The sequence below is a fragment of the Colletes latitarsis genome, chromosome 2 (assembly GCF_051014445.1).
Source record: "Colletes latitarsis isolate SP2378_abdomen chromosome 2, iyColLati1, whole genome shotgun sequence".
Classification (NCBI taxonomy): Eukaryota; Metazoa; Arthropoda; class Insecta; order Hymenoptera; family Colletidae; genus Colletes; species Colletes latitarsis.
Window position 1 is genome coordinate 13,985,229 of NC_135135.1, and position 27,021 is coordinate 14,012,249.

The 27,021-nt window shown below is 41.6% G+C and overlaps 1 protein-coding gene across 4 annotated transcripts in view; it reads right to left on the reverse strand.

Moving 5' to 3' along the window:
- Mmd (disintegrin and metalloproteinase domain-containing protein mind-meld) overlaps positions 1 to 26,756 on the reverse strand; it is a 120,575-nt gene extending 93,819 nt beyond the window's left edge. For all 4 annotated transcript variants that reach the window (XM_076783915.1, XM_076783918.1, XM_076783917.1 and 1 more), the window contains exon 1: positions 25,880 to 26,756. In XM_076783915.1, coding sequence (XP_076640030.1) covers positions 25,880 to 25,964 — 85 coding nt within the window. In that variant the 5' untranslated portion in view covers positions 25,965 to 26,756. The remainder of the gene's footprint in view (positions 1 to 25,879) is intronic.
- Between the last annotated feature and the right edge of the window lie 265 nt (positions 26,757 to 27,021).

A 27,021-nucleotide genomic window follows, 5' to 3' on the forward strand; every position in this document is an offset into this window, starting at 1 on the left:
ACCGTCGATGGATTCTCCTGCCACGAACGACGATCGTAATCTTCGTTGTCGATTCAATCATCCTCACTTTCGCTGCACAGCGTCCCGAAAATTTCGAGAGAACGGCGAACAAAAGTTTCGCTTGTATACGCTTTGCATACATTCAGATAACTATTATTGCGATAATTAAATCGCGGGGGATGTTTGGGCGCGTGAAATACGCGAAAACCGTCCGTAAATATACACGAAAAATATGCAAATATGTACAAAAAATATAGAGTTCGTAAGTAACGCGTTCATCGTGTAGATATTTATTAATTTATCGATTCTGGTTTGTTCGACAATTTATTCCAACTCGAGCACCGTAATTTCAGTCACGGTAAATTACCAATAGTTTGTAACTCGAAATCGCTACTGTTTATCGGTTAATATTAACTCCTAAACCGAACACGAAGATGCATATTCATTGTTAACCAGGATTCTTTTTACACCTATTTTCAGACCAATCTCTTCATCGCGAATTCCTCCTTTAGTCGTGGAATATAAGGTTTAATTAGATTTTATTTATAAATTGGTGTACGATTTAGCTCGAACCGTAATTTCGTTAGTAATTAGAGACATTAGAGTTTGACTGCGTTGGAGTCAACGATTTTACAAAAAATTGCGTGTTACAAAATTTCGACCATATTTTCCATCTAGTTTTAACGCGAGAGTTTGCCTTACTCAAAATTCGTCGTACGTTTTCACCGGAATAAAAACACGAGGTCACGCGTAAACTATAAATTTATGCAACTTCTTTCACCGCCCGTTGACCGGTTTTCGACGCTTTTCATCGGCGTTCTCGATGCTCGACCGGTAAAAGAGTCGTTCGCGTCAAAACTTTCGTCAAAGGATACAATCGCGTTCGATACTTCGCATTGAGGCAAATGGGATAATTTTCGATAAGGGTCGTTACCTCGAACCCAGCTTCTGCTCGCTCTTCTGCATTATTTTTGCCCGTTCTTTGTGCCTGGCCGCCCTTTCTTCGGTCAGTATTCCGCTGAAAGTTTGCCCGAGAAAAGCGAACTTAGTTTGCATTTATCGGGAGGGATTGTCCACGGTAATAATCGACGCCGTTGGAGTCTCGCTGAAGTTTCGCGTAATAAAAAAAAAAAAATAAAAAAAAATGAGGAAATAAATAAAAAGCAGAAGAAAAAAAGGGGACGGAGTATATTTCTGAAAAGGCCTGGGAAACGTGGCAATTTTAGCTCGTTGAAAATTTCCTCCGCCACGCAGACGGAATACGGGAGAGCGCAGTATTTATTGGCTTCCATCCCATCGCTTAACTCGGTTGGCATTCGGTCAAAACTGATTCGAGCACTCTGAAAACATTATTCCAGCTCCTTCGACCCTATTATTCTTCGCAACGGCGTCGTAGAGATCGTGGAAAAAACTCGCCCGTGTGTTTCGCCGTTTGCCCTCGGTGATGATCGCTCAGAACTCGATCTATTGAACTTGCTCATAAATATCTTCCATTTTCCTATTCTCCCTTTTTTTTCGGAATTTATTTTCATTTAGAGTCTTTCGTTGTGTCTTGGCGCTAGCGTTATCGATCGATTAGACGGTGTTTCTCGATAAAAGTATGCCGAAACACGACCCAATTCCGACTGTCTTCAATTATACGAAATTGAAAGTTCTCCAGAAATGACTCGTACAACGGATAATTAAAAACAGTCGGAACGAGGTCGTGCTTGGACTCATTTTCTTTGAAAAAACCACCCCGATCGCGTTGATAACATTCTCATGAATATATAATGAAAAATATACAAATTTCTTTGGGCGATTCAAACGATCCGCTACCGCTGTAGCCGTTCGATAATTTATAAAAATCTTTCCTTTTATGTCGGTAATACGCAACTGCTCTTGTCGATTTCCGCTTTGTGTCCGGGCATAATTTACAGCATCGTGCAAATGCACGGATGAGATAAAAACAATTGTTCCTCGATGTTTTGAAATGGAAAATCCGTTGTTACGCATTTCGTGTCCCGTTCAATATTTGCTTGTGGCTTGGTTATAGCTGCCCTTTGTGTAACGTTTCTTTCTTATTTCCGGTCGTAAAATATGCTGGCGCAATTTGGTGGAAAAACCACGGAGCACAATCTACAGACAAATGTATAGACGCAGATAGATAGATATGTATATAGATATATAGATAGATATGGTACCCTGATAGTTTCTACAAAAAAATATATCTATATATTTGAGTACAGAAGTCATTAATTTAGGAAATAATCACGATTTCTGAATCTAGAAAGTAATAATTCTCTCGTATTTATGACTCGAACGAGCAGAGAACCAATATGGCGTCTGTACCGATTGAAAGTTTTGGTGGTCCTCGGAGAACCCGATTATTATTTCATATAGAGTCGAACGTTGATCCTGATAGTTTGAAAAAAATATATATCAACAAATTTAAGTCTAGAAGTCATCAGTTTAGGGAATATTCACGATTTCTGAGTCGATAAAGTAATAATTGCCTTGCATCGTATGTATAACTTGAACGAAGGAAGAACCAATATGGCGTCCGTGGCGATTGAAAGTTCCGCTGCTATCGGGGAATCCGATAGAATTTTTCGAGTGGTTGTAAGAATTTCGGGGGGGTGGAACGACGAGGAAAAATGAGCTGCCATCGGAGTACAATTTGCTGCTCTCCCGATACCAAGGCATGTTTACACGGGACGGCTAAACGATACGCTCCGGAAAAGTGTCCCGAAAAGAAAAGAGTGGACGTCGTTAACCTTCGTCACGACACGGATCTTCCATTCTATAAAGGACACGCTTTATCGATAGTTGCTAACACGAAACTTCCTCCGTGAGTGGCGCGTTTCCCGTCCTTTCCTCTTCTTTCCGGATGTCGGGGCGTGTCAGCGAGTGTACGCTCCAAGGAAAATTATTTCTAATTGGTTCCTGATAATCGAGTCCGCGTTTCCGCCCGCGGAGAGAAACGGGAACTCGTCCCGCGCTCGGTAGTCTCCACTCTTTTTCACCTAGCAAAGTTTCCAACCGGAAGATCATAATTTAATCCCTTAATCCTCTGATCCGTTCATCGTGTTTAAGCCGTCCCTCGGCCGGCCTACCCTCCACCTTTTTTTTCTCCTCTTTTTTCCTTCTCGTTGCGCGCTCGTTCGACGAATAATTTCGACGGTAACGCGAGATTTAAGCGAATAAACATTAATCTTGTCCGGGGAACGGAGAAACCAAGGCTTGGCGTCTCGACGATCTGCCAAGGGAGCTCAATCTGTTCCGTGCACTCTTTTTTTCGCGCGCGTTGTAGTACGGGCGTAGAAAATATCCTTAAATGCAATTCAGACTTAGTAATCTGAACCGAAATCTGAGGCTTAGTGGCTTTGAAATTAAATCTTCACGTTTTACTGAATGTTGCATAAATTTCCAGAATACTCACAATTATTTTATAAGTTTGTTCAAACATATTCTAGCTTCTTTTAGACAAAGAAAACTACGCAAAAAATAACATCGATATCATAATGCCAGAAAATATTAAAAAACACACTGTGTACTAAAATTTAAATTTTTTAATTCACATTAAGCTTGATTCAGAGTGCATTTTCGAGCTACTTGGGCAGCTCTATCAATGGCATGTTGATCGTACCATGAATTATTATACGCTGTAAACGTGGTAAAATAAACAATACGTGGGTACGCTGTGACGTCGGGGACGCTCGACGTCCCGACGCACGAATAGAGGGTGTGCGCGCGCGCGCCGTGGCGTCCCAGATACTCGCGGCGAAAATTGGAGATCCTTTTCTCACCCTCGCCTCTGCCGCCGACTCTTCCGGTTCTTCCCGTGCGAAATTTAATTTCCCCTCTGCGCCAAGCCCTGGATCCGTAGACCGCGCATTTTTATCGCTACGTGACGAAATTTCTGATTTTCCGCCGGCTACGTGCGATCTTCAGACTCGATAATGGCGAGCGCCGCAAAGAAAAGGCCGACCACGCTCCGTGACGCTGTCAAAGGCGAAGAAAAAGCCGTTGATTCTGTTTCCAAACTCCCCCCTCGTCCATTCCTATCCTTTTACTTCTTCGTCCAGAACAATTTCTCCGACTGCGTTGAGGAGGGACTCGAAAAATGAAAATATTTTTGTGTCCGTGAATTTCTATTAGCGTGGAATTATATCATACTTTCGAGAAATTGTCTCACTCAAGTTTGTTCAAACAATCCTGTTCGCGTTATTTTAGTTGTAAATACAAATACACGTTTACTAAAAGATTGGAAACGATATTAATCGCGTGCATTATGATTACCTCGACCTACGTCAACTAGTCTAAAATTAATTACTTGGTGTGTTATAGGAAACGAAAATTAAAAGCATCCGAATCTACGTATTTTCAGCATACGCCCAGGTGCCCTCATCGTCCAACAGTGGCCATTTTAGTTGCCAACGCGAGAGTCGAAAGAATACCGTGTTTCTCTTGCGGATTCCTGCAGCCCTTTAATTTTAAACGCGGACGTTTGCGTCTTCCGCGAACCCGGCGGAACCGCCAGAATTTTCGCAACTATTCCCGCCTGTAGGTTTAAAAAGCTTCGAAATTACTTCGCTTATTCGCGTTAGCGCCAGGTATTTCACGGTCTCCATGGGCGGAATTTAATTTAGGGCGGTTCGTCGAGTTCGCCGCGTGGCCCGGTCGACGCGTGACTGCCTCAAAGGGGCGAAATTTTTGGATTCTGTTTGATAAAAAAAAAAGAAAGAAAGAAATAAAAAAAAACGGTCGGACCGCCGGTAGACTTTTTCTCTTTGAACACGCGACGACCAGGTATCCGGGAACGTTTTCTAATCCCGTTTCCGCGGTACATCGCGAGAATATTAATTCCGCGCGTTGCACGGCCTGCCCGGTCGATAAAATCTCGTTTTCCCACCAAGACTGTTCGCTTGCACGTACGTGCTTCAAAACCCGAACGCGAATATCCTTGACGATCTTCGATACGCGTCGTTCAATTATCAAACGAGTGTCGCCTTGTTAGCCCCTTGTAAATTCATTAATTTCCAACGGACGGCCGCGGTGGAACTTTAGCCGTGGCCCCTTTGAGAAATCCCGAGGCTCATTAAATGCTCGAGCATGTGCTCCCGGAACGCCCAACCGCTTGTCCTCTTTCGAACTTTTAACCCTAATCCCACCAGACTGTGACATTGGGTCGCGTATCACCCGTAGCGTATCCACGCACCGTAAAACCTATGTAATTCCACCATTGAAACTCAAGAAATTCCATATTAGAACAATGATTCGTAAAATGAACGTTGCTCCGGGGGTTGGTGTGCTCATTTTTCGTGCAACGAAGACGACTTTTTAAGTCCCTAAACCTAACCCGGACCTTACACCAACAGAATGAGAATAAACGAAAAATGTTCAATTTACGAATCATGCCTGGAGTTCATTTTAAGAATCATTACTTTAAATCTGTCAGGTTGTCTCGACACGTACTTTTAGCCATAATATTCCTGATTAGAACGTTTCATACGTTAGAAACGGACGAAGAAAAATAATAATACGCTTATAAAGTTATAGAAAACGCTGGATAATCGAGGTCCTGTTGTATCTGTGTTTGCATTTGTTTGGAGTTCCAAATAATCCTGCATTCCGTTCCCAATATGTTTACGCGTTCGTCTACTTCAGACGGGTCGGAAAAGGAACAGGGAAAAATGTACCTCCCATCTCTGGAAATTCTGTCGCGTGGAATGGAAAGTTTCCGTTTGGGAAATTGCGTGCTCGTGGCACCGCTAAACGCCCGGTTTGCGCGTCGGGTTGCAATAACTCTTTCTTTGATCCCTCATTCGTTTCCATTTGCTGGAAGTTGCCGGCACGCGCTAACTCGATATTGCGTTTCAGTCATGCACGTCGAGGAATGACGAATACCGCGTCGCTGTTTTCGTTTACTGCGACCCGTGTCCCTGATATTCGCGATATATCCCCCGTGGAACCAGAAACACCGGGGGTGGTTTTGAGTTATCGACAAACATTTTTTTCACACGGCGCAATGCACCCCATTTAGAACCTCACCTGCGTCACGACGCTCTCACGAAACACCTCCAAGTTATATTAATAAATTGAAGAATAGTTTTTTGTGTGATTTTTAAAAAAAGACGATGTTCTCACGTTCGACGAAGGAAGTCGATTCGTTTTTATCCGCGTACGCGTCGATCAAAATGAACCGCTTATTAAAGCAGTTTAATTAAAAAACGGCGCGTCGTGCGCCCCCGCCCTTTGTTTCCCCGTGGAAATTTCGCTGCCTGCAATCAGTATCGATCTGTTATCGGAAAACCCTATATACAACGCGTTTCGAAATTACGCCGAACGACGTACGCGACAGCCGTGAAATTTCCACTCCCCCGATCGTCGAATAATAATTCGTTTCCCGTACCGCAAAACGCGTATCCTCGACGACCAATCTGCGACGCGGAACCGCAAAAACGAGATGCACCGTTGCCCGGATAATTGAAATAAAATCCCCTTTCCAGTCTCCGTTCCAAGAATCTTCCTAACCTTCCAACGACTTTGTTAAATAAAATGTACATCGAAGAAGTGTACAGAGAAAAAGTGATCAACAAATTTAATATCTAATCTCTTTTTTTAAATTAATATATTATCCATGCATTCAAAAATAATGATCATAAATAAGACATTGACACCTATAAGTGTTTCGTAATGCTTCTTTGAAGCGAGATAAGAACCGAGTAACAATGTTTAAAATACGAGAAGTACCGAGGAACAACTCTCAAGACAAAATGGTGCACGTGAAAATAATTTCGAGTTAAAATTCTAACGTCTTCTATGAGAAATAGGGTTGCTGGAGTGTAAATAAATGGCAAAGTTCCGGCGTCCGGACAAATTGGATTTTCTAATCCGGTGATCGATCGACGCGCCGGAACTGAAAACGCATCGGCGTACGCACACGACGTCCACTTTAAATATTACGGGGTGGCCCATCAACGCGCTGGTCCGCGAACAGTTTGAGAATCGATCGTCGAACGCGACACGCACGAGCACCCACGTCCTCCCCAGGAATTTTAACCAAACGCGAACGAACGCGAGCGAACCTTCTGGGGGCCGTGTCCCGTCCCCCGTGCATATTCGCGATTAAAAGTGATCGAGACGGAAACTGAACTGCGCGCCGCTGTCACGAAGCATCTCAACCCCTTTCGAACAACCGTAATTATGAAACTTTGACGACCGGTTAACTCGTCGCGTCCGCTCTTTCCAGCGACGAGTCGTTCTCGCCAGACGGCTGACAAACGAGCTCCAACGATCGATAGAAAGTGGTTCCTTCCTACATTATTAGCCGGTCGTTGGTATAACAGAGAAATTTCGAGGCACCCATTAACCCTTCGGTCACGATACGATTTTCAACTTTACACGATCGACCATCCAAGCTCTGTCGCGTGAATTCCTCCGAACAAATTATATTTATTTTTCGAGAATCAGGAACTATTTAAACATTCGCGTACAAACGTGGCAGTTAATTAACACGTTAATGAGCGACTCAACGATTTCTTCGGGGCTATTAATCGTGGCTGCGCGAGCAAGAAATTACAGTAGACAACACGTCGCTGACACGAGGCTACGCATCATTAATTGGATTCCATTTTGCGGAATTTAAATACGTTTCTTTATCTTTTTAATCTTCCAAGTCTCGCGGCGCGTTTGCACGGTTAATTTTCAATTGCACTCGCTTTGATGAGTTTCCTGGCCGCGTCATCGTAAGTATTGACAGCGCAACGACAACGTATAAACGCTGCTTTGTTTTCTTGTCACTGGCTTGTCGTTCGGCTCGCGAAATTAGCTTAACCATGCCCGTTATTACCCCCGAGTTCCCCTATCGATTCGAGGTACCGACAGGACATCAGCCGTCGCGCAATTTCGACGTAAGGGCTGGCTATGTCGGATCTAGGTATCGGAAACGAACGAAGAACAGGGAAGAGGGAATCAGCGATCGGTAGCTAGAATCGATTTGTACGGGCCAAGAGGTACGAGGCCGCGGTAACGTTATTTGCACGATTAGAGTCGACGAGTCTGAGGGTAGATACCAGAGGTAGAGACAGAAAGAGAGGGTGAATTCTGAAATCCAGGCTGCTCGACGGAGGGTAAATGTGCTTATTCTGCTTGAAAAGGGCGACGCGTGGAAATAAATCCAACGGGGTCGAAGCGACGATAATATCTAGCTTCTTCCTCGAAGGCGTGTCGCTCCATTAACCGATATATCGCGTGAGCACGTTTCTTTCGCTAAAACTGTCCTCGCGAAAGTTATGGTTGATTCTGGGCGCTCGCGGGACACCGGTGCTCGTGACCCACCGAGGGGAAAAAAGCTGGCGACGTCGTCTCCGGAACTTTCCCCGGTACTCTCGAAATCTATCGAACGGAACTTCTAAACAAACAATGGAAGACCACCGAGGAAACGAATGGGAGTTCCTTAATCCTTGTCCATTATCAAAATTCAATTCAGATTTCAGAAATATGGACAACCACTGGATTCTACGTGCAAACCTACGTCGAAAATGTAGAATGAAACTTCTCCGTGCGATGCCTCGTTTCCAAGATAATTGAATTTAAAAATGTATGGGATTTGGCTGGTGCGTCCGACCAATGTTCGGTATTTCCACTTGCGCTGATTTGGAAATCGCGCTCCGTTAAACGCACGCTCCTGATGGATTTCTAAAATTTATTTTCTCGAAAACAAAACACCGCGCGAATCAATTTTAATCCTGAATTCGTTTTAAAGTATAATTTATTGTCTCTGACCTTTTATTATATAATTTCGTATTTGTACATCAAACAATTCGATGTTTCATTCATACACTCTATTCTACATGGGGAAATAAGTCGAATACGTTGAGTAATATTTTTCCGTACGCTGCTTCGTTTCCGAGATAATCGAATTTGAAAATGTATACGATTTCACTAGCGCGTCTGACCAATGTTCATTATTTCTACTTGCCCTGACTTATAAGTCGCATTTTATCACGCACGCGTTCTTGGATGTATTTTAAAAATGTATTTTCTCGAAAACAAAGCATCACAGGAATCAATTTTAATCGTAAATTCGGTTCAAAGTTCAATTTATTATCATAACAAGTAGAAATAACGAGACATAGTCAGCCGCGCCAGCCACGCGTACCTGACAAATATTCAAAACCAATTTTCTCCAGAACGAAGCGTCCTATCATAATTATTTACTCTACATTTTCGATCCATTTTTTTATGCAAAATAACCATGTGCTACTACCCATACCGTCAAACGTACGGATACTTACTTATTTGAATAATAACGTTCGGTTGATAATATTCAAGTGGTCACATTCGAGCAGTGATATTCCAATAATAATATTCGAGTAATAACATACGAACAGTAATATTTGAATAGTAATATCTAAATAGTAATATCTAAATAGTAATATTCAAATAGTAATATTCGAATACGAATATTTTAATAGCGATATTCCAATTTTATTCCGTTCGAAGATCTCTCAAATACCCAAATAGTCCTCGATCCTAGTCTTGGCTTCCTTACTAAATTATTATTATTATTTATCGATAATCTCGTCCAGGGAATTTATATTTAATCGTTACAAAAGCTATTATACTTTATATCGTTGATAAAGGTTTATTTCTTCCCCGACTGCGCAGTTTGTCTTTGCTCGCAGATACAACAGCGATACGTCGATGCAACGAATGTTAATCAAGTCGCCCATTTCCGTTTTCCTCTCGTAAAAATTAGTCACGCGGCGCGGGCGCGTTTGTTGCGCGCAGATAAACGCGGGACAAACGCCACCGCAATATGAATTTACTCGGCGCGGCGGTAAATCGCCGACGGTATAATTTTCCGCGGAATTAGTATTAGGCGGAAAGAGAGAGAGAGAGAGAACAGTGTGCGTGCTTAGCCTCTTTTCGCCGCGGCGGTGCTCAACGGATTCGCAAATTACAGGAAACGAGCACGCGCAAGCTGTTGTCGCCCAGGCCCGACGAATCGAGAAGTTACCACTCATACTTCCATGAACGGCGCATACAAGGTGATTCTAGTAACTGGGCCGGGATATAGTGCTCTATACTCAGCGAAGATACAACAAAATATGGTTTAACGATCATTATTTCATCGATTTGCTTGAAAAATTCAATTGAATTTTTTTAAAACAAAATTGTCACATTTCTTTACATTAATCTTAATAGAGAACTTAATTAAGAGATTTTCTAAAAATTTAAATGAGTTTACACTGGGTTACGTTTCTAATTAAATCATGTTTAACGTTTCACCGAGTGGACTATGGAACCTTGAAAAATGTAAGAAAAGACTAAAACTTTTGCATACTCCTACATACAAAGGTCTTGCAATTCTATGTCGAGGGTTGCCATTGACGGAAATTGCATTAACTCGCGACGTCCTAAATTATTCCAGAAGAGATTGAGTTTTCTAAGAAAGGCAGGAACGACCCCTTTGGAAAATAGAGGATTACAGTTCGTAAAATATATGATTTCGAACGTGCCTCGTTTAATATATTCAATTTCGTTTCGTTTTATTAAATTGTAGCTTAAATTCGCCGACTGTCAGATGCCAATTTTGATAAAACTAAGGCCAATGTACGTTGGTTCGATCTAAGAACCGTGACGTATTTCGTTGCTGTTACATTTTGACACCGAGGGAGAAACCCACCCTCTTATGTCAAAGTCACCCATTTTATTCTCACCTAAATTATACTGGATTTATTTTTGGAAATCTGTAAACTAATAGGAAAATATTTTTATTTATTTCTCCCCTTATTTAGAAATTTCCAGAGCCAACTTTTTGTAGAATGATGAAAGAAAATTAGTATATCGTTGTATGTTTTTTCATACATCTGTAAGTAATAGAAATATTTGAGTTTTCCTATTTAACACTAGAACTACCGACAATTATGGTTTTTCTTTTTATTTGTTAAAGAAATTAAAACGATATATATTAAAAGAAATGTATAATGCAATAGAAATAAATGTTTATTCATGCCTTTATAGAAAATCAGGGTAAATTTTCAAAAATCGAGTCGAGTAAATTTTTTTACAATTTTTATTAGGAATTATGAATGGATCATTTTGCTAGTTCTAGTGTTAAATGCACCATTTTGTACAGTGTTAGTGTAATATTTGTGAAGATCTAGAGGTTGTGGTTTTCCTTTTTCGCGTCTTTAACTGACGAACCTTCCAAGAAATGCGTCCTTGGCCCAGTGGGGGGCCCCGTATGGTCCCCTTTGATAACCTCTGAACTAGGCCACGCGTTTATATGAACTTTCTCCATTGTTTTTACGTCCCCGATCCACCCCTAAAGCGGGTCCCACGTGGTACTATACGCCCCGTGCAGCTGTTGTTGTAATTTTCAAGCAACGAACGCGTGTAAAATTGCGCCGCACTCGGGGGAACATTTGTTTCACGATCTCCGGCGCGCGATAACTAGCGCGTCGCGTATTTCATATCGATGTCGGAAGGCGGCAACCATTTCGAATAAATAAACACGAGACTCGTCGTTTTCTCGATTAAAATAAAAGTTAACAGCCCCCGTTCTACGGAATTATTAATAAAAATCGGAGGGCGCGTTTTCATTCCCGTTTAATAATGCAAACGATGGCCGTTTGTCACCGTTTTATCGCCATTTTTGCCTGAACGCGAACCCATTCTTCAGCCCCCTCCGCGAATCGCGAATTATATACATTGCAATGAGTGACTCATGATTTTCAAACTAAAAACCAAATTACATCTCGCATCGCCAGAAACTTTTATTTTCCATTTCACGTCGAGGGAAAGCATTATTTTGAGACTCATCTTTTAGAGAAAAGCAGATTTCAACACCCCTTGACGACGTTTTAACGATTGTTTACAATTTAGTCCATTAAGAATTAAAAACGAGTAATAAAATTTAATAAAAAGTTCTAATTACAACGAACTTTCGAGGTTGAATATTTCTTTGATATTGTCGAACAGTTTTAAAGGAGAGATAGAACATTCTTTTCATTGATACTTTCTACTCAATACCGATATCTCTCATGCTTCGAAAGTTGTACAAAATTGTCAGTACAATCTCCGATCCGACCCATTGTGCGCCAGTAGCTTTCAAATGCATAGAAAATTAAATCAGCGAACTTTGTAACCCCTCTATACAAAGATGACAGTTCTATAAAGTATTCGCCACGCAACTTGCCAAATAAGATTCGCCAACAGATTTCAAATCCATTACGAATGGAGTCAGCGACATCTGATCTACGATTCTGTACAATTGTGCTTATGCCACTGCTCGGTACGATCCCCGATTGGATTTCAAATGCAAAGGAAATTGAGCCAGCGAACTTTGAAACTCTCCTGCGCAAAATCTTATAGAAAAATGACGGGGTCTGTGAAATTTTGGCTCTGCCACTGCCTATATTTCCATCGAAATATAAAGAGAAACCAAATAATATTCCATCTGGATTAGACGAAAGTAGTAGAAGCTATGGGGGAATCACAAACACACAGATTTTGTATTCTATAGTAATAATAGTTATTTGTAAAAATTGTGTAAAACATTTTGGATAAATATTGGAACAAGTTACATTCTACTACAAAAATTTGAATAAATAAATTAAGTGAAGTCTTATTAAGTAACACGTTTGCTACCATTTTTTAGTTTGAAAAACTTTAGATATATTTGTAGTAATATTAATTACTGCAATTTCAATTTTCAAATATGTACGGATTAAATACAATAAATAATCCAACTAAATAGACAATTGACACACATACGTGATACATAACAACGAACGCGTTAATAACGCATACCATAAGCGAGGTTAGGTTTAGAAACAGAATTTCAGCCGAATCTCGCTCCTCTGCATACTTCATTTTCTCGTTATCTCATCTTTTGTGCCAAATGAATATTTACTCTATCTGCACGCTGCAGCTGGCAGTTGCGAAATACAGACAGATTATATTGAAGCAATATGACGTGTTCGTTTCAGTTAATTTTGATACAATTTAAAGGGAAGAATATTCTCTATTACGTAACCCTTTGAAGATCCCGCTTTTAGTTAAAGGTTCGCATAATTCGAAGCTTATTCGACGGTATCCGCAATTTCCTATCGCTTTTCTGTCGTTCGTAGCCATCGTGTACCGGGCTCGCCTAATATCGATGGAATCGACACAGAATGAGACGAGCTCAGCGTGTTCACGACAGAAAGCAGACCCTTCGTCCCCTTTTCCTGGGGCCAAAAATCGGCCAAAAGTTCATGTATTAAAAGTACCTACAAGGCCAATAAATTAGAACTGGCGCTCTGCCATTTCAATCTCGCGGATCTTGCTCGAGACAAGAACGCTGAAAACTCTTCTCCGCGAGCCATCATTTTGTCGGCAGAGCCGACTTGATTAATTGCGGCGCAACGAATCGATTGATTCGGCGTACGAATTCTTCTTTTTTCTTTCTCTTTTTTCACGGATTTCTCGGACAGACGGCTCGTTTTCGAAATGTTTTCGTTTCGTTTGCCCGAAGCGGGGAAGATACAATCGATAAACGCGTCCAAAAGGTATTTGCCGATCTGTAAATCATCGCGAGGGAGCTGCTGCGACAGGAAAGAAGTAAACGTCAGAAAATCAATACCCTTTGTAGGGAACACGGACGCTCGAGGGGTTAATACGCGCCGCGTTTCCAAAGGAAATTCTTTTTCTTTTCGAAAAGCATCGAACGCAGCCCCGAGACCCGTTAATCGAAACTAATTTTCCCGCAAACTCGTCAAACGCGAATATTTATATCGTTCTCTCGCTCTATGCCTCGTCGTTCTATCCTCGTTGCGACGCCATTGATCATCCCCGGTATTAGATTACGCCGATACCGTTAATTATTCTTACAAGCACGTCGTACTCAGACGTTTTAGAACGAGTTCGATGTTCTCTATTCCTATCTTGTTGCTATCGTCTTTCAATTTTTATTTTTTGAGAAAGAAAAATATTTAAAAATTGGCTCGTGGCTATACATTATTAATTTCAATTTTATACTGTGAAATTTTCGTTACACAATATCTATCCATCACAGAGGAATTTATTCGTTGCCAATGGACGTAGGTTTGAATGACACGAAAGTGTTCGCGGTACATTCGCGTACTTATTTATACATTGGAAGTGGAAATCAGATATTTCTGTAATGCAATGTCTCATGCTTTATTTATATCCATACCGCGATAAACGGCGCACCACGATGAATTACATTCCTTTAGCGACAAGGTTAACCAAACTTATTATGTTAATATGCGTTAAACACTTTAAAAATTAACTGTCTAAATAATTAAAATATAAATACGTTTATAACTCATGGAATATTTAATATTCATTAAAACCATTCTGGGAATTTTTCTATAAACAGACGTAAGTTTCTTTTCTTTATCCAGTAATTTTTTATTGCTTTCCATCGTATTATTTTCGAAGTTAAGTCAGTAACAGTAGCTTTACTTCGCTTAATTATACTTTTACCCATTAGTTTTCTCTTTTTTTCCATCTATTCAATTTTTCTTTTCATAAAGGAGTACATATTGATCTGTTTAATTTGAATAAACTGTCGCAATTAAGATTGTACACGGAATGTATTCTAGAGAGAAAGAAAGATCAGTCCTGCAAAGAGTCGCAGATCGTATCGGGTCGGACGTTAAACTCAGCCTTCGCGAAGAAAAATTACTCGGTCTTCGTTAATTGAAAAGACGTGCAACAGTAATTGTAAAGAAGATCGTAATAATAAACTAACGGTTGATCCAGGAAAGACGTAACTACAAGTACTGCTAATTAACCGAGGAGGAAAAAAAATGCGTTTAATTATAAATGACATTATTTTGCAGAATTAGTAACAATAGTAACCGCATGGTAACGAACAATAGAACGAAAACTGAAATAGAAATAATAGAGACAAATAATAAACGAGAACAAGTCAACGTACGAACGAGAATAAAATGGAAGCAAATTGATAGTAATGTGAATAAAATTCCGAGGCACCATGATGATGGATAAAATCACCAATATGAAATATTAAATAATGTAATATAGACAAACAAGCTGTCAAAAAAGTTCATGCAAAACAAAAACGTTTTTCACGTTCCATTTTTAACAACTTTCATTGTATACATTGTTACTGTAAACATACCTGCAAACAAAGTATCGTACAATTTACGATCCACTCCCTACAATACCCCCTTTAGAAATCATGTTTGTTTAAATATTGAATTGGTTTATTGTATAAATACACTTCAAATTTCGATGTAGACATTTTCCCTGGTGCACTATCAAAAAGTAATTACGATTATCTCGATTAATATCGAGTCTATCGAAAATTTCTAAGAGACAACAATACTTCCAATTTTTATTTACAACAACTTTTGTTATGTACATAGTTCTCGTAAAAATGACGGTAAACGAGATATCGTGCATTTTATGACCCCACGTCCATCGGTGCAAGTAGAAATAGTACGTATTGGTCAGACGCGTCAATTCAATTTTCAAACTCGGTTATTTCGAAAAGGAAGCACTCTACGAAAAAATTTTATTCCACCTTTTCGATTCATTTTTGCGCGTAGAATTATTTCCTCCTTGAACCACCCCTCTCGGAACAACTATCAAAATTAAAATTCGTATCCAACTTCTACTTGTCAACAATTTTACAAGGAAGAAAAATTAGTGAATAGTATTCAATATCGACGCATAAAAAATCAATGTTCTTCCGGTGTTTGGAGCCCGACGACGGGACAACGCGAACGATAAGCTCCTAATTAGAAAATTGTCGTGGAAATAAATGGATTGCGTCGGGATCCTTTGATGTCGCGCCGAAAGAAAACGACATTTCGCGCGCGGCCAACTTAATACCTTACGAAGGCATTCGAATCAGAAAAGAAGGCTTAAAGGCGAGCTTTGTCCCGGTTTTATTCCAGCATTACGCCGCACCGTGAATTGCACATATTAGGTAAGTGTGGCGTTGCACAACTGCCGCTCGGTTGCGTTCCACTAAAATTGCCGCTGTGAAACCCCAACCCTACGACGAACGTTCTCAGAGAGTGCCAAGGACGTCGTGGCAAGGGTTCGTTCGGGGCCTACTTCAAATTATACCCGCTATTCATATTCTTGTCCGTCCGCGTCGCCCTCCCTTTCTCGCCCTCCGCGGTAAACAATCTCTGCTTGCCTCCATCCATACTTCCGAAATCCTAGCCACTTTCGAGAAAAAAATTCGAATAAGTGCTGAAAGTTTTGGGTGAAAAAAAAGACTTTCGAATCCTCTTGAAAAAATTATTTTTAGTTGCAGGGGTTAATTGCAAGCATTTTTAGTCAACGGACATACCCCCGAAATCCTACACAGTTTCGAGAAAAAAATTCCTTACCGAAAGTATAATTTCTGGCCAGAAATGTCTGCCCGAATTTTCATGCGAATCTTTAAAACGTCATAACTTCTGAACGGATTGGACGATTTTAATGTTTAAAAAAGCAAACTACGCGTATTTTGGTGGAGAATATGTACAAATCGCAAAAATATTCGAAAAGTTGGTATTTGACCTCGCAAAATGAGAAAAACCTCATAAAAGTGGTCCAATTTTCAAACAGCCATAACTCCTATAATTATGAATATATTTCAATGAAACTTTTTTCTGAAGTAGAGCTCATGGGTACCTACAAAAAAGTATTAGACAACTTTTCTGTAGGGCGTCAAACAAAATTACTAAAAATGAAAAAGTAATTTTTAAGAAAAATCGACAGGGGGTAGGTGCCTAAATTTTTCGACGGAAAAAAAAAATTTCAAATCATTCTAAAAAAAATATTTTTGACTGCAGGGGTCAATTACAATCATTTTTGGTCAATAGATATACCCCCGAAATCTTGCGCAATTTTGAGAAAAAAATTCAGTACGGTCGGAACTTTAAACGTTAATAACTGTTTAACGAAGTTTCTATCAAGAAATTGGTATTCTTGATTTTCGTCTTATTTTGGCCTCTAGAATCCCCCATTAAAATTTTTCCCAGCCATGGCCGAACACCCTGTATAAGAAGAACAGAAGAAGAGAAATTGTTGTCCCTCTTGAACGTTACAGACAGGGTTCTAAGGTCACAGTATAGCAACTGGTACATTGAAATAGTTATATTTTGTACGCGAATTGAAAAAGGAGTTTCTATCGACGTTCGTCCTGGGGAGACGTGGTTTCCAGCGATGGCGACGGATCGAGGATACAAACGAGCTCGCGAAACGCACGATTGGTATCTACGGAGGAAAAACGACGACGCATCCGAACCGTGCGGGATAACAATCGGCGAGGGAAAAAATTCCATTAGGGACGATCGCGGGAATAGGAATGGCGCGCGAAAGAGAGGGATGTAGGTCCGCGGTGATCCAACGATTTTTCTCGCCGGTCGACGTACGCCCTCGATCGTCGACTTCGGTCTCCGGCTCGATTATAATAGAAACGGTCGTCGATGAATCACGGACAGACGGGGGGGGGGGGGGGACGAGTTTCCCCGCGGTAAATCTGTTTCTCTAATGCTTACTAATATCGCGGAGAATTAATTGGAATCGGCGAAAGTGGGTCTCGAGCTCGTTATATTTTCCTTTCTTTATCGTCGCCGGGAAATTAATATCGAGATTTTTCTCTAGGCGTCTCTTTCGCGTAATTTCAGTTTAATTATAGAGAGAGAAAGAGAGAGGGAGAGACGATGACGACGACGACGAGGGTGGAGGAGCTCTTTCTTGGTACGAAGAGCGAATCGCTTTTAGCCGCGGCTCGCCCCGCCCGATCGATTTTGATTCGCGTTTTCGTTGATACGTTGAAATCGGGTCTCGCGGCACGTACGTATGCGTGTCAGTGCACTCGTGACCCATCTCGTTCTTCGATGACGTCATTGCTCGCTGGCGTAAACGTATGACGAATATGGCGTTCTCCGGGGGAAACAGGAGTGGCTGGGCGATCCTTCGACCCTTCTACCACTGTATTTATTTTCCTCGCGGATAAACCGGATTTTTCGGTCGACGAAAACCTACGATAAACTCGCTCCGTTTTACGTTCGATTGTATTCGGGCTTAGATTTTACAGCCAGTGGCCGCGCCTCGACTTCGAGGAGACAAGCTCTGTTTCATTGATGCGAGTAGGTGATTTGAAATTCATCGAGGGAAATATGGACTGGCCGTATTGTTCGATTATTTTGTCGGTTAAAAGGCAGCGCGCGAAAGTTAGGGTTGGTGGATCCATGTCCTGTTTTACGGCGACGATGACCCGAAACACCGAGGATCAATGGCTGAATGGTCGTACAACCGCCTCGAAATTATTCATGCACCGGTTCAATCGCTCAATTTAAATATAATACGTGTATTTTTAACCCTTTGAGAGCTGAATACTCCTGGGTCGAAATGCTCGTTGGAAATAGAATACTGTACGTTAATCTGTTGATGCAAATGCACTTCTCTTATTGGATTATTTTATTGCAAACGTCAGAATTCGAAACATACCTTAACTTAAATAATAAAATTTATTTGTAAAATACTGATAATTACAATCGAAAAAATTGACAAATGACACATATGCATCCATAACACATAAAGGGTTAAAAAGTTTGTGAAATGTCGTAGGGCAAAAATAACAGGTTTAAAATGCATTCAAGTGTATCTATATTTTAATGCAAGCTTCGTCAAGACGTCTAAGAAATAAATGTTGTTTTCTGATTTAGTTAATCGACGTTGATGAACCCTTACAGTGTGTCGAACGACCTCGACGGATACTCGCGCAAAATGGGGACGATTCGAACCGGTTCGCGTCGGTCGTAGTTTTTAAGGAGATCGGGTTGAAAATCTGTGTTCCGTGCAAAAAAAAAAAAGAGTAACGTTCGGTAATTGAAAGGGGTGCGCGCTCGACGCTGTAAAGCCGACGAAACAAATCCGATTTCAACGATAGCCAGCCAGAATGATCGGGGCGAGAACGGTCGAAAGTCACAGAGAGAAAAATTCCAACGTTCACCGTTTGGTTCGATCGCGGGAAATATTGGCCGGTCCAGAGCTGCGACTATGAAGCTGGGGCTACTCGTACAGGCTTTTGGTGTTCGAATATTCGAACAATATTCGTTGAAACGTTCGAATATTTAAGTATTACCGATGATAACGCGCAATATAAATTCGCCTCGTCAAAACTTGTTCAATATTGAAACGCTACCGCGTTGCATCATTTTTGTACGTTGAACGATTCTATTTTCCGTTCGCCTACTTCATTCTACGTGCGAAAATAAGTCGAAATGGTGGAATGAAACTTTTCCGTACGATGCTTCGTGTTCGAGTTAATTGAAAGTGTATAGAATTTGGCTGGCGTGTCTGACCATTATCACTCTTACTACTTGCGCCTGTGTCTTATCGATTTTCTCGAACACGAAGCCCCGAATAAAAAAATTTTATTCTTCGTTTCAGGCTTGTTTTTTCACGTAGAATCACCCCTTCTCAAGAATAAAATAAAACGTGGGACATTTAACTATCGAAAACGAGGGTTCGTATATTTTTGCGTTCATCGTGACATGTAACAACCTTCTCTAAAAATTAGTGTAATATACACCTATGTATATTATTATAAAATTGAACACATTTTATGCACCAATCCTTTTTATATCGTCGCTAGAAAACGCAAATGCAGATGGCGCCAGTTTCTAGAACCACTCGTTAAATAAACCGTTAGCTTTCTGTTTTTCAATTCTTTACAAAACCAGCCCATTAGAGTGGTACGTTCAGCAGAACGTTATTAGTCAACCCCCGAGTATGGTAAAAATTTCCCGCGAGACAGTTGTAGGATTTTCTTGTAAGACTTCTTTACGGTACGCGGTCGATTCGTACCTTACATTTCCATATTTTTCCTGCTATCAGAAAATACCCTTCGAATATTTATATATGGTCCCGTATTTCCTTTCCAGGAAAGTTCTCGGTGGCCCTTCGTGCCACGGACTCGAGCCATACATCATCGAAGCTCGTATTTTTCGGATTCGATTAGGTCCGACGGAAAATACCCGTGAAATAATTTCCTTCGCCCCTCCTTCCCCGTCCTCGTCGCTCGAGTCTATCTTCAGAATTTTCGAGCGAACTCCGAAACTCCCGGGAACGTTTCGCGCGATCTGCACCGGTGCATAGACAGGCCAATTAATCATCCCGATTAATCAATCGAATCTTGATTCAGTCCGCGCCCGGGGAATATATGGATCGGCATATTCGCGGGCATGTTTATTACGAACGACCGTATCTGGCGATGAAAACTTAATTATACATAACGGTGGCGACAGAACGTCGCCTCGCGAGCGCGGAAAAATTAATCGCTCGCGGCAGGAATCGTTCGCCTCTGGAAGAAAGACAGGGATGGAAAGGCTGAGGGTAGAATCTTAACCCCCTCGTAATCACGGACGAGGTATCTCGTGACCCGATATTGTTCGTTTAAGGCGGCGACGCGCAATCTTCGTTACTGGGCCAAACGAGGCGAAACAATATTTTTTCGCGGGGCTAAATTTTGGACCAAAAGGGAAGTAAAACAATGTACAGCGTCGTGAATACATCGACAGCTGAAAATTTGAATGCCACGAGCTTTTAAAAGGTTCTAGTATTGGTGTGCGGTATCCAGTAATCGTCGATTCGAAAACGTGAAAGACTCGAAGCTTGGAAATTTAATGAAAATGTACAGTTATAGATGCTTTGAATTATTATAACTTTTTCTCTGCTTGTGAGTGAAAGTTCTTTTTCAACTACAAATCTTTGTATAGAATTACATTGTTATCTCCAAAACAATATTTTGGAGAATATTGTAAGAAAGGAAAAACAATAACAATGCACTAAGATTTTACATCGATGTCTACTGGCTGTTGGGTTCAGAGCAACGAAATGAAAATGTGTAAATATTATATATACGTGAAATAGGCAGATTGAACAACGAAATAAACTTGTACCTAGAAATATGAATTGTGCAGAGACATAATTAGCATCATTTTCTATTATGGTTCGCGATGCACTTCATGTTTATTATCACGTGAAACCTTCTGTTGCGTTTCCTTTTGATTCAAAGAACATGTCGCAATTAGTGCGCAACGTGGCCTTACCAAGCTGGTAACGAATGTCCGTACTGTGACCGTAAATTAATTATAAGAACGTTTGAGATGTTTATCATTTGTTCGTATAATAATTTTTCTCTCGGCTACTTTAACTGATTTACGTTCATTTTTATTTACCCGTACGACGTGTTCCCTAATTATTTTTCGCATTACCTTTATCTTCCCGTAACATGCATAATTATTCCCCGATAAGAGGATATTATTTATACCAAACAATGTTAATTATCTAATCGTACGTATTTATTTTATTCGCGGTTACTAATTTCTTTTTCTCAGTTTAAAACTTGAGAGTATATTGTGTACACAGAGTGTTTCACATCAGAGATATAAATAAAATTTCACGGTACAAAATTAAATGTTCCATTTTCTTTAAATGGATGTATATAATTTTGCTTAGAACGTGTACGATAATATTGTAATAATAAGATTGTAAACTAAACAGTTTTCTTGTCCCTACGATCTTTTTCACGCTTGATTAGTACCATAACATGCATGTGCACGTAAGTAGTACTAAGAAACTTGGAATATCTCGTGAACCGTTTAGTTTACGATCATATTACCATAACGCTTGTACATGTAGAACAACCCAGGGGATCGATTTATACAAGAAAAACTATGTCTATGTAAGAAGAAGGGTGTTTTTGCACTTTGCAAGTTGCATTACTGCATAAATCATTTCAGTTCGAACGAGTCATTTAATTTTCTAAATCCACCGAATTGATTTTTATTAAACCACCACTATTCTGTTCGTTATATGTTAGGAAACAGTATAAGCTATTTATCATTGTGCTCAACGGGGTAGTGACAATTCTAATTAAAATTTAATTGTATCTAGAAAACGTTTCAAGAGGTCACGATGAATTTATAGTATCCAGATAAATAATATCATGAAATAGATGATACTCGCTTTCACAGCAAGAGAGTTTACGTATATAATTTATTGAAAATTAAATCCAAAGGCTATTTGTTCTATACAAATTTACAATATACGAGATACGACTAAGCTTATGAAACGACTACCACGCGTACAGAGACCACGCGAAACAGCTGGTTAAAAGTACTATGCAGAGCTGGAAAGATGATTAGGGGGGAGGGGGCACAAGAGTAAGAGGGGTACCCTACATACTTCACACGACCCCCACCTTCGATGCTCCTCTAGCCACCATCGTTCGACCCTTGGTGGCATGCTGTGACATAGAAGTAGGTCTGGGTCAGATAAATGTGACTACTATTGGCTTCAACCAATAATACACGACGATCCAAAGAAACTAATCGTGCCCAGATTCCATCGACTCGTCATCTTTTCAACTCTACACACTACATAGTATACATTTAACGCATAGATCTTCGAATATTATTCTCTTTCGGGTGTTTATATCCAGAAATACCTCGAAATTTTAAACAATAAGGGCTAAGGAAATACGAATAAAAATTTTTTTGCAAGAAATTAGCATTCATTATCGTCCCCAGACGACTCGTCATCTTTTTAATTTTACACACTACATAGTATGCATAGATCTTCGAATATTATTCTCTTTCGGGTGTTTATATTCAGAAATACCTCGAAATTTTAAACAATAAGGGCTAAAGAAATACGAATAAAAATTTCTTTGCCCGAAATTAGCATTAATTACCGTCCCCGGTCGTTAATGGCGTGCACGTCGCGCGACAAAAAAAAAAAATGCATTCGCGAGCACGACGATGTTATTCGCGGCGCGCAACGTTTCACCTGCGTGGAAACGGTGGTCAACGATCGAAATATCGTTTATTTACTGTAGAGAGAGAGCGTGTGCGCGAGGATCGCGTGTACGCGTTTCGCGATCTCGCGCGCATATATGCGCGTTGCACACATCGACGAGAAGAATCGATAACAACGAGCAATAATGTCCGCGCGGGACACGGATTCGCGTGCTGTTTTACGCGCAGACCCGGCTGATCGCGGCATGCAAAGTGCGTGGGCAACTTTACGCGATCAGATTATGAATAATGCCAGTCCCTGGATTCAACGCCGCGGAAATGCACGGTAATCATTACGTATCACGCCCTGTCTATTCAGGATATGCTCTATTCTTTCGCGAAATCGTCGTCCCTCGGCCTTCGTTCGCCCCCCCCCCCCCCCCGAGAAAACCATTTCTCTCTTTCCCGCTTTCGTTCTATTTCGGCCTTAGAAACGCTCCGAGACGTTCATTATGAAAGTAGTCTTGAGTCTATTTCAGATAAATAAAATTAAGTTTCAGCTAGCAAGGTTCAAGGAACGCGTTGATTTTGTCTATGAAGCAATTTCAGTGGCGTCGAGAACATAATTTGCTTTTGGCGTCGCTAAAACGAGCAAACTCTATTCCATTAATTGCGAAAGTAGTCCGCGTTTGTTTTGGATAAATGAAATCGAGTTTCTGCCAGCGATGTTTAAGGAACGCGTTGATTTTGTCTATAAAGCAATTTTCCGGCTGCGTCGTGTTCAAAATTTACTTTTGGTGTTGTCGAAACAAGGGCATTCTGTTTGATTAATTACGAAAGTAGTCCGAGTCTGTTTCGGATAAATAAAATTGAGTTTCCGTCCGAGGAGCGCGTTGATTTTGTCTATAAAGCAATTTTCCAGCGGCGTCGAGTTCAAAATTTGCTTTTGGTGTTGTCGAAACAAGGCCATTCTGTTTGATTAATTATGTAAATGGAAGTGGCCCGTGTCTGTTTTGGATAAATGAAATTGAGTTTCTGTTAGCGTAAATTATATTGCACTTTCTATTTTTTCACATTTTTATATAATTATCATTTAGTACTGTTCGTGAAGAAAGCCTTCATCGCAGTTATTCTCAGTTTTATTTACTAATTGTTTAGGAATTCTCAAGCAAAAAGAAGACATTTATATTAATCAGCTAGTATAGAGATTCACAAAAGTTGAGCAACAATTTCACACACAGCAATTGCAGTAGGTATACATTGTTATCGTTGGATACAGAGTAAAAAGAAGCCTTTATTCATCCGTAAGAAGTAAAGATTTCTGGAAAAAGAGGGGGGGGAGGAATTCTTGTTAGAAAAATCGCTCTTTGTGCGTATCAGTAACTTCTTATTTTCATGCCTCAAAACCGAACGAATAAAAATTCTTAATTAGGGATGAAGAAAATACCGAATCCTTTGTTGACATTTTTGAACAGTAAGGCTTTGCAAAAATACATGTAAATTACAGTATATTTATACATAACGTAATAGAGCACGGTATTAATTGAAGTGGCCTAAAATTGAGATATTTCCTTGTAATTTATCTGTGTATTTTCCTACGTCCATATATCATCTTTGTCACTAATCATTTATTATATTTACATATGTTTGGGTCCATTTAATATTGTTTACGATCAGCTTTTCACTTCTACCATAGACTTCTTATATTACAGATCACGTAAAATGCTGTGAAATATAAAAGTTATATAAAAGCAAAAATGCCCCTCAGTACTTTAAGTTAATATTTATTTCTGAAATTAGAGTCGTAGTGGGTATCAGAATTGTCTATTTAAACGAAGAATATATATTCGCTGTGGACTAGCGTTTATTATGAATTTCAGAAGAACAGAAGACTTCTTATACGCGTTGTTTCAAAAGCTTTAACTTCCCAAAAATATCAACAAGCAGGGAGTCGATGCCACCTCGATACCCGATTAAGAATTCTCGAGAACCCATCGTAAGTTACGATTTACATGCGTGCTTATAAAAGGGGCGAGTCGGATAAAAAGGGTGGTTTCTCCCTCGAAGTACAAAGACATCAGCAACGGAACAAGACGTTCCCAGGTCGGGCCAGCAAACAATCGCGCGAAGTTCCATCGAGATCGTCGCGTATCGTTCGCGAAGTCCACCGATTTTCCTTGAGAATTTCGAAAATTCGAATCCGATCGACGGGGGACCGAGGAGTAAACGTGTCGGCGCGAGCGTGGAGTGACTCGTCTTCGCGTGGCCATAGAACCCACGCGGAGAAAAGAAGAGAGAGAGAAATAAAGAGAGAAAAAGAGAGAGAAAGAGGGAGAGAGAGAGGCAGATCCGTGCTTGGAGGCCGGATAACAATCGCGGGGCCGAAAATTCTCGGGCGCGTCTGCAACAGGCAATCGTGTGTAACCGGAACACGCCATGCCAGCCTGCGAACGATTAACGACCGCGGGACAGGGAAACGGACAGAGGGAGGAGTGCCAAAGAGAGAGACAGAGATAGAGAGAGAGAGAGAGACGTCAGTGGAGAAAATTTACGAGAACCGGGGAGGCGAAAAGACGCCCGAGCGATGGGAGGCGGCTGAAACGGGCCTTCGAGACGCGAACCGGGGCGATGCACGAAATTACAGGATCGCGTGGACGACGAGCGTAAATCAGGAAGGAAGCTGAAACCCGAGGCGAGACCGCGCGCGTTCCCAGGACGTCGAGAGAGCGTAACCGCCTGACGGAGGAGGCATGGCCACGCCGACGGCCACCCTCGTCGCGCAGGAAATTTCTCGCGGTTCCCCCCCGGGGGTTAGAGGAGGGCTGGTGGACGTTTCCTATCGCCTAGAGAACACCGAAACGCATCGAAATAACCGTAACCACGAAAAACACGAACGTCGAGCAAACACACGTATGTATCGGGCGGGTGCGTGAAGATGGAAAGATAAACCGGCGTGGCAGGGCTGCGAATAGACAGACAGGCAGGTAATCGTTAGGGGGTTGAGGGGGGTGGGTGGAGGGTGGTGGAAACGGTTAGACAAACAGATAGACAGGCAGGCGAGCAAGCAGGTTAGGCAGGCAAGTAGGCAGACAGGCAGGCGTTACCTCGCTTGGACGTGCTGTCGGCGCTGCTAATAAATCCAGGTACGGCAATCACGAGAACAAAGAGTCCACAGTGTAGCCAAAACATGTTTACGTCTTAACAACATTGTTTAATTCCATTTTACGTGACGCTCGTGAAACACTACTACGATGGCGTTGGTGATCATGTCGCGCATAATCAGCGATACTACCTGGTCGCCGGTCGGATCATGAGTACACGACTGACTGACTGGGTTAACGGCGGGTCTCGGGTCGTAGGAGCGTGTGTGGATAGCGGAGCCAAGAAACCGAACAGAGGTGTACGAGCAGTAGGCGCAAACCGAAAAGAGAACGGGAAAAGTGGAAACGGTGGGAAGAACGTATATGATCTGTGTGTATGCGTGTGTGTGTGTATGTGGTGTCGGTTGCGGACGAGGCAACGAAAAGAATTTATCACGGAAGCGAGAACCGAAGTAGTCGGGATCCGTGGAGAGCGGACGAGGGAAACGAGAGAGACACGGTGGCACACAAAGAGAGAGAGTGTATGTGTGTATTTGTGTGTGAGAGAGAGAAGAACACGAGAGAAAAGAAACGGGCGAGTGAGCGGGATGATGACGCGGAGCGAAAAGAGCGAAGAATTTCGCTAAGAGGAGTGTAGGTGAAAAGGCTCGCGGCGATATAGGAGGACAAACCCGGCACCGACGGTACAGACGAACGACGGGTCCTCCTAGAACATCGCGGATCCGCTGGTACACTGGACGACACGCGATAATGCACCACGCTAGCGCACTACTTCCGCGATCTCTGGTCCGTACGTCGAAGGATCGACCCCCTACTCGCGCGCGCCCAGAGAGAGAGTGAAGGTCCCGGTCTCGAATCACGCCTCGGCTGCCATCTTCTACCTACGCCGGGAGTCTGGAGTATGAAAATATACTCTCTGCTGCCTCCGCTCCGGCGCCCCCTTCTCCGCCTCCCCGTCCTCTCCACCCCACCCCGAAACAGAGAGAGGAGCTTTCCACCTAAACCCCCTCTCTTCGACGCGATCTTCCTTTCTCTCTCTCTCTCGCTTCCACCTACGCCGGTCCTTCTCTCTCTCGTCCCGTTTTCCCACCCCTACCGCCCGGCTCCTACACCCGCTTCGTTCACCCGCGCGCACCGTACACCCG